The 7,500-nt window shown below is 43.5% G+C and overlaps 1 protein-coding gene across 1 annotated transcript in view; it reads right to left on the bottom strand.

Annotated features, from left to right (window-relative positions):
• Nucleotides 1-7,500, bottom strand: part of LOC113829552 (uncharacterized) — a 207,224-nt gene that overhangs the window by 53,518 nt on the left and 146,206 nt on the right. Inside the window, exon 2 of the mRNA XM_070122503.1 lies at nt 5,829-5,917. Coding sequence (XP_069978604.1) covers nt 5,829-5,910 — 82 coding nt within the window. The 5' untranslated portion in view covers nt 5,911-5,917. The remainder of the gene's footprint in view (nt 1-5,828; nt 5,918-7,500) is intronic.

Below are 7,500 nucleotides of genomic sequence, written 5' to 3'. Positions count from 1 at the left end.
TCCCTCTTCCTCTCCCACTCTCCCTCTCTCTCTCTCTTTCCTTCTCCCTCTCTCTCTGTCTCTCTCTCTCCTTCTCTCTCTCTCTCTCTCTCTCTCTCTCTCTCTCTCTCATCTCCTTGTCCCTCTCCCTCTCCCTCTCCCTCTCTCTCTCCCTCTCTCTCTCCCTCTCCCTCTCTCTCCCTCTCTCTCTCATCTCCCTAACTAGCTCCAGGACTTTAATTGGACACCTTAACGAGCTGCAGTGACTTGGTTACCATGGAAACGATTTCTGCTTGAGGACCCCGAGTGATCTGAGGATTTTCCAAGAGGTCACAAATCTGAGAGCGGAGGATCGCATCTCTCTCGCTTTCCCCTTTTCTTATTCTTTCTTTTTCGATGTCTGTTTGTCCGTTTGACTGTTGGCGCGAATGTTGGTTGTTGTTTTTGTTTGTTTGTGTATGTTTGTGTGTCTATTTTTTTGTCTATTGTTTAAGCTGTATGTCTCTGGTTATCTATTTTTTTTTAAATCTTTTGTCTGTTTGTATTGTTTATACGAATTCTGTTTGTTTTTTGTTTATTTGTGTATGTATCTATTTTTATAAGCATTTTAATCTATATCTCTGTTTATCTATTTTTTCTAACTGTATTTTTTTCTGTTTTATTTATTTATTTAATTTTTTTTTTTTGCTTTGTTTTTGTTGTTGTTGTTTTTTGGCATAGAATGACGAGAGAGGGGCTAGAAAACCCGATGATGACGGGAATGGTGGAGGGAAGCAAAGGGAGAAAAAGACAGAGGGAGAGGAACACAGAGGGAGAGGAACACAGAGGGAGAGGAACACAGAGGGAGAGGAAGACAGAGGGGGGAGGAACACAGAAGGAGAGGAAGACAGAGGGAGAGGAACACAGAGGGAGAGGAACACAGAGGGAGAAGAAGACAGAGGGAGAGGAAGACAGAGGGAGAGGAAGACAGAGGGAGAGGAAGACAGAGGGAGAGGAAAACAGGGGGGGGAGGAAGACAGAGGGAGAGGAAAACAGAGGGAGAGGAACACAGCCGGAGACGAACCCAGAGGGAGAGGAAGACAGAGGGAGAGGAAGACAGAGGGAGAGGAAGACAGAGGGAGAGGAAGACAGAGGGAGAGGAAGACAGAGGGAGAGGAAGACAGAGGGAGAGGAAGACGGAGGGAGAGGAAGACAGAGGGAGAGGAAGACAGAGGGAGAGGAAGACAGAGGGAGAGGAAGACACAGGGAGAGGAAGACAGAGGGATAGGAAGATAGAGGGAGAGGAAGACAGAGGGATAGGAAGATAGAGGGGGGAGGGAAGGACAGAGGGAGAGGAAGACAGAGGAAGAGGAAGACAGAGGGAGAGGAAAACAGAGGGGGGAGGAAGACAGAGGGAGAAATAGCGGGTGGGCAGATCGTCAGAGCCACGAGAGAGAGAGAGAGAGAGAGAGAGAGAGAGAGAGAGAGAGAGACAGAAGGAGATGGTAGTCCATGGTCGCCCATGTGCTGGAGGATATGGCACAGCGGTGGTTTTAATTCTCTCTTTCGTTGTCGTTCTCTCGCTCTCTCGCTCTCTCTGTCTCTCTTTCTCTCTTTCGTTTATCGTCCTCGCTCTCTCGCTCTCTCGCTCTTTCTGTCTCTCTCTCTTTCTCTCTTTTGTTTATTGTTCTCGCTCTCTCGTTCTCTCTGTCTCTCTCTCTTTCTCTCTTTCGTTGTCGTTCTCTCGCTCTCTCGCTCTCTCTGTCTCTCTTTCTCTCTTTTGTTATCGTTCTCGTTCTCTCGCTCTCTCGCTCTTTCTGTCTCTCTCTCTTCCTCTCTTTCGTTATCGTTCTCGCTCTCTCGCTCTCTCTGTCTCTCTCTCTTTCTCTCTTTCGTTATCGTTCTCGGTCTCTCTCTCGCTCTCTCTGTCTCTCTCTCTTTCTCTCTTTCGTTATCGTTCTCTCGCTCTCTCTGTCTCTCTCTCTTTCTCTCTTTCGTTTATCGTTCTCGCTATCTCGCTCTCTCTGTCTCCCTGTCTGTCTCTCTTTCTCTCTTTCGTTATCGTTCTCGCTCTCTCGCTCTCTCTGTCTCTCTCTCTTTCTCTCTTTCGTTCTCGTTCTCGCTCTCTGTCTCTCTCTGTCTCTCTCTCTTCCTCCTTCATCCTCCTATGTCATCCTGTATGACTGTTACTCAATGTGCGTCACTCTGGCTGACTTGACTGCTAACGGACTACCTGTGTGTCTCTCGTGTCCTGTTGCTCCAGTTCATTATCTGGCTCTCTTTTCCCTCTCTTCTTCCTTCTCCTCTTCCTCTTCTTCTTCTTTTTCATTTTCCTCCTACTTTTCCTTTTTTTCTTCTCCTCGTATTTTTGCCCATCTTTCTCTTCCTTCTCTTCACCTCCAATCCCCTACCCCTCTCCTTCCTTTTTCTTCCCTAGTCCTGCTCGTCTTCCTTCTTCTTCTCCTCCTTCTCCTCCCTCCTCTTCCTCCCCCTCCTCTCCCCCACCACCCCCCGCCACCTCTACTTCCTCCCCCTCCCTCTCTTTCTCTCCTCCACCACAACAACCTCCACTTCCTCCATTCCCATGCCCACAACCTCCTTCTTCCCCCCTCCCACCCCACCCCCTTTCCTCCCTCCCTATCCCTCTCCCTACCCATCCCTCCCACTCCCTCTCCCTCCTCCCTCTCCTCTCTTTCTCCCTCTCCCTCCCACCCAAACCCTCCTCCCCTTTCCCTCTCCCTCCCAAACCCTCCCTCCCAATCCCTCTTCCCCACTCCCTCTCCCCATCCCTCTCCCTCTCCTTTCCCCTCCCTCCTCCCCTCCTCTTCCTTCCCAGTCCTCTCCCTCCCACTCCCCCTCATCTCCATCCCACTCCCACTCCATCCCTCTCCCACCCACTCCCTCCCTCTCCACCCCCTCCTCCTCCCCTCCCACCCCCTCTCTCTCCCCTATCCTCCCCCACCCCCACCTCTTCACCCTTCACGAAGACGGTGCGATAAAACATAAGCGTGATAAAGTTACACTCCGAAGTTTAGTGGGGAAGCTTCCGAGGCGACCCGAGGAAGTTGGGGTTGGGGAAGTTTCTCGTCCTTCTCTCTCTCTCTTTTATCATCGTTTTATCATCTTCTCGTTGTAATTATTATTGTTGTTGTTGCTGTTATTCTTGTTGTTATTATTGCTAGTAGTATTACCTTTTTTATTATCGTCATTATCAGTATTATTGTCATTATCATTATTGTTGTTATCTTCATTGTTATTATTTTTATCATTGCCATTATTATTGTTTTTTGTTATTGTTGTTGTTATCATCCTCTTCATCATTATGGCCATTGTTACTATCATTATAATCATTATCATTATCATTATTCTTATTACTATTATAATCATCATTAGTGTTTATATCAATATATAATTATCATTATCGTTATTGCTGTTACTATGATTATCAATGTCCTTATCTTTATTATGATTATTTTACTATAATTATTACCCTCATTATTATTTTCATTAAATTTTTCATTATGATAATAATGATCTTTATTATCATTGTTATTATAAATGATGATAGCGATATTATCCTTATTAATACCATTATAATTATCTTCATTATCTATATAATCATCATTATTATTATCGTTACTACCATCATTGTTATTATCAATATTATCACTATTATCATTGTGATTATTGTTATCATTATCATAATTGTTATTATCATTATCAGTACTATGATCATTATCCTGATCATCATCATTATCATTGTTATTATCATAATCATCATAATTATTGTATTTATGCATTATCATTCCTAACATTATCTTCATCATCTTTGTTTTTATATCACCATTACTGTTACATTTCTATCATTGTCAATACTGTTATCATCATTATCATTATTTATGTTATTATTATTGTTGTTATTACTGTTATTATCATCATTATCATTGTTATTATCATTATTATTATCATTATAATTGCTATCATTATCATTATAATTACTATCATTATCATTATTATAATCATTATAATTACTATCATTATCATTATTATTAGTATTATTATAGCCATTGTTATTATCATTATTGTCATTATTATTACTATTATTATCACTATCTTTTATCTATTTTGTTATTATTATTATGATTATCATTGCTGATACTATTATTAACATTATCATTCTTCTTATCCTTATTATCATTTCAATACTATTTATATTTTTATTACTATTATTACTACTAGTAGTAGTAGTACTGCAACTTTTATAAATATCATTATTATATTTACGTTCATATCATTATGACCGTTCAAACCAACAGTGTAATCTTTTACGACCATTTTATCATTATTGTTTTCATTTTTATTTTACTTCTTTTATTTGTTACTTCCTTTCCTTCTGTCATATTTCTCTTCATGTAGTAACTAATACCATTCACCATCACTTTTTTTCATATTTTTTCATCATTATTATTCATATTACTACTAATATCAAAACTGTCTCTGTCGTTATTACCATTATCATTATCATAAATACTTCTAATAATGATACCGCTGCTAATATTGCAATAATCATTATCTTTTAATTATGCCTTGCCATTGAGAACAGCAGGAATCATTCCCATAATCGTTCTAGTATTATCAACATCATTATCCTAATTATAATCCTACAAATACCAGCATTGATTATCAGAATAGGGGTGGTTGACTGCTGCAATTACGTCTTATCAGTAATTGCACACTTATCAGCATTATCATACTATTGATTTCATGCAAATACCTCTATCAAAAAAGGGGAGGATTTTCGTCTGTTCTAAAGATTCATCAAAAACACAAAAATACATTATACATTAAAGGTTGGACTTAGCTTTATACAAGAAACTTGAGATGACAAGCTTTTAATCTAATTAGGCAAAATAGAAGAAAGAGAGAGAGAGAGAGAGAGAGAGAGAGAGAGAGAGAGAGAGAGAGAGAGAGAGAGAGAGAGAGAGAGAGAGAGAGAGAGAGAGAGAGAGAGAGAGAGAGAGAGAGAGAGTCCGACCGACCGACCGACCGACAGACAGACAGACAGACAGACAGACAGACAGACAGACAGACAGACAGACAGACAGACAGACAGACAGACAGACAGACAGACAGACAGATAGACAGAGAAAGAAAGAGAGAGAGAGACAGACAGACAGAGAAAGAAAGACAGACAGAGAGAGACAGAGACAGAGAGAGAGAGAACGAAAAAGAAATTAAAAAAACAACAGGAGTGGCATTCATTCTGCTGGTAAATATTTATGAACAAATCAGACACAGAAGACGAGAGAAGAACAGAGAAGATATAGAATAAGGAAGACAAAGGAGAAGAAGTAAGAGAAAAAGATGAATCAGAAGAAAAGGAGAAGAAGAAAAAAAAATGAAGAAGAGGAAGAAAGAAACAGAACAAGTAGAAGAAGATTAAGAAAAAAGAGGAATAAGAAGAAAAAGAAAGAATAAGAAGTAGGAGAAGAAGAAGAAAAAGAAGATGAAGAAAAGAAAGAATAAGAAGTAGGAGAAGAAGAAGTAAAAGAAGATAAAGAATAATAAAAAGAAGATGAAGAAAAAAAAAAAAAGTAGGAAAAGAATAAGAAATAGGAAAAGAAATGAACGATGATGAAGAAAAAAAATAAGAAGTAGGAGAAGATGAAGAAAAGAAAGAATAAGAAGTAGAAGAATAATAACAAAAACAAGATGAAGAAGAAGAAATAGAAGAAAAAAGAGAGAGAAAAAAAAACAAAAGCAGAAAAGCAACCAAAAACACGACTCCCCCGCCCACTCCACAGCCGAGGGCGGGTTTGGCGTACGGTCGCGGGCGTGCAGGGAGAGCCCCCCCCCCCCCGCCCACTCACCGTGAATGAGCGTAGTCAGGAATGCGAGGGTGAGGAGTGGGCGTATCCAGCGAGGGTCTAGGGCGGTCCAGGGGGCTGCCATTTTCACCCTGGGGAGGAAAAGAGCCGTTTAGAAGGGGGGTTGGAGCGTGTGGGTGAAGGTGGGTTGGTGGGTTGGAGGGTGGGTTGGTGGGTTGAGGGGGGGGGGGGGGGTGAAGGTGGGTTGAGGGTGGGTTGGTGGGTGGGTGTTTGAAGGTGGGTTGAGGGTGGGTTGATGGGTTGGTGTGGGTGGTGGGTGGGTTGGTGGGTTGAGGGTGGGTTGGTGGGTGGGTGTTTTAAGGTTGGAGCGTGTGCGTGGTGGGTGAAGGTGGGTTGAGGGTGGTGGGTGAAGGTGGGTTGGTGGGTGAAGTGGGTTGGTGAAGGTGGGTTGGAGGTGGGTGGGTGGGTGAAGGTGGGTTGATGGGTGGGTGTTTTGAGGTGGGTGGGCTGAGGGTGGGTGGGTGGTTGAGGTTGATTGGTGTGTGTGGGTGGTTGGCTGGTGGGTGAAGGTGGGTTGGTGAGTGTTTGTTTTAGAGTGGGTTGATTGGTGGGTGTTTGAGCTGGGTTGGTCGGTGAGTGTTTGGAAGTGGGTGGGTGGGTGGGTGGGTTTCTTAGGTGGGTTGGCGGGTGGTTGAATGTGGGTGGATGGGTGAGGTGGTTGAGGTTTGTGGGTGGGTGGGTGGGTGTTTGAGTGTGGGTTAGAGGGTGTTTCTTTCAAGGTAGGTTGGTGCTGTTTGAAGGTGGGTTTGAATGTGGGTGGGTGGGTGGGTTGGTGATTGTTTGAAGGTTGGTTGGTGTGTGGATTGGTGAGTGTTTGGGTGTGTTGGTGGGTGGGTGTTTGAAGGTGGGTTGGTCGGAGTTTCAAGGTGGGTTGATGTTTGTGGGTGGGTTCGGTGTCTGAGGCTGGTTGGGTTGGGTATTTAAAAGTGGGCGTGGGGGTTTTGGGGGTGTTTCAGTACAGGTTTGTTGGGTGGGTGTTTGAGAGTGGGTGGGGGGGTGGGGGTGTGCTTTGAGTAGATGCCGTAGGTGGGTTGCGCGGGTGTTTTAGGGTGGGTAGGTGATCGCGTGGGTTGGGCTAATTGTGGGTGAGTAGGTGTGTGGGTCAGATTGAGTGGGCTGGGTTAGATGAATGGGTGTTTAAAGATGGGTGGGTGGTCGTGTGGGGTTGGATGGATACTTGAGTGGGTTTGGTGGGTAGTCGAGCGAATAGGGTGGGGCTGCAGTGACGGTTGTGTGAGGTAGTCGAGTGGGTTTGGTTGGGGGGGGGGCTGTCAAGTGGGTGGGTGGGTGGGAGGGGGGGTTATTAATGGTGGGTGGGTGGGTTGGTGGGTTATTAAAGGTGGGTTGGTGGGGTTATTAAAGGGTGGGTTGGTGGGTTTTTTAAAAGTGGGTGTGTGGGGTTTTCTTTAGGGAAGAGGGGGTGGGGGGGGGGGGTTAAATATGGTTTTTTGATGTATGTTTGTTGTGTATGTAAGGGGGGGGGGTGTATGTGCTACTGTGGTTGTGTGTATACATGTGACAGTTGTAATCTTCCTGTGTGCGTTTATGTATACATCACGCGCGTGTGTGTGCATATGTATCTACGAAAGGCATTACGTATATGAATACATGTATATAACTACGTACATGTATCAGACAGCTTAATCCTGTGTCT

Source organism: Penaeus vannamei, chromosome 6 (genome assembly GCF_042767895.1).
Source record: "Penaeus vannamei isolate JL-2024 chromosome 6, ASM4276789v1, whole genome shotgun sequence".
Lineage (NCBI taxonomy): Eukaryota > Metazoa > Arthropoda > Malacostraca > Decapoda > Penaeidae > Penaeus > Penaeus vannamei.
This window is presented reverse-complemented; position numbering and strand designations above follow the sequence as displayed.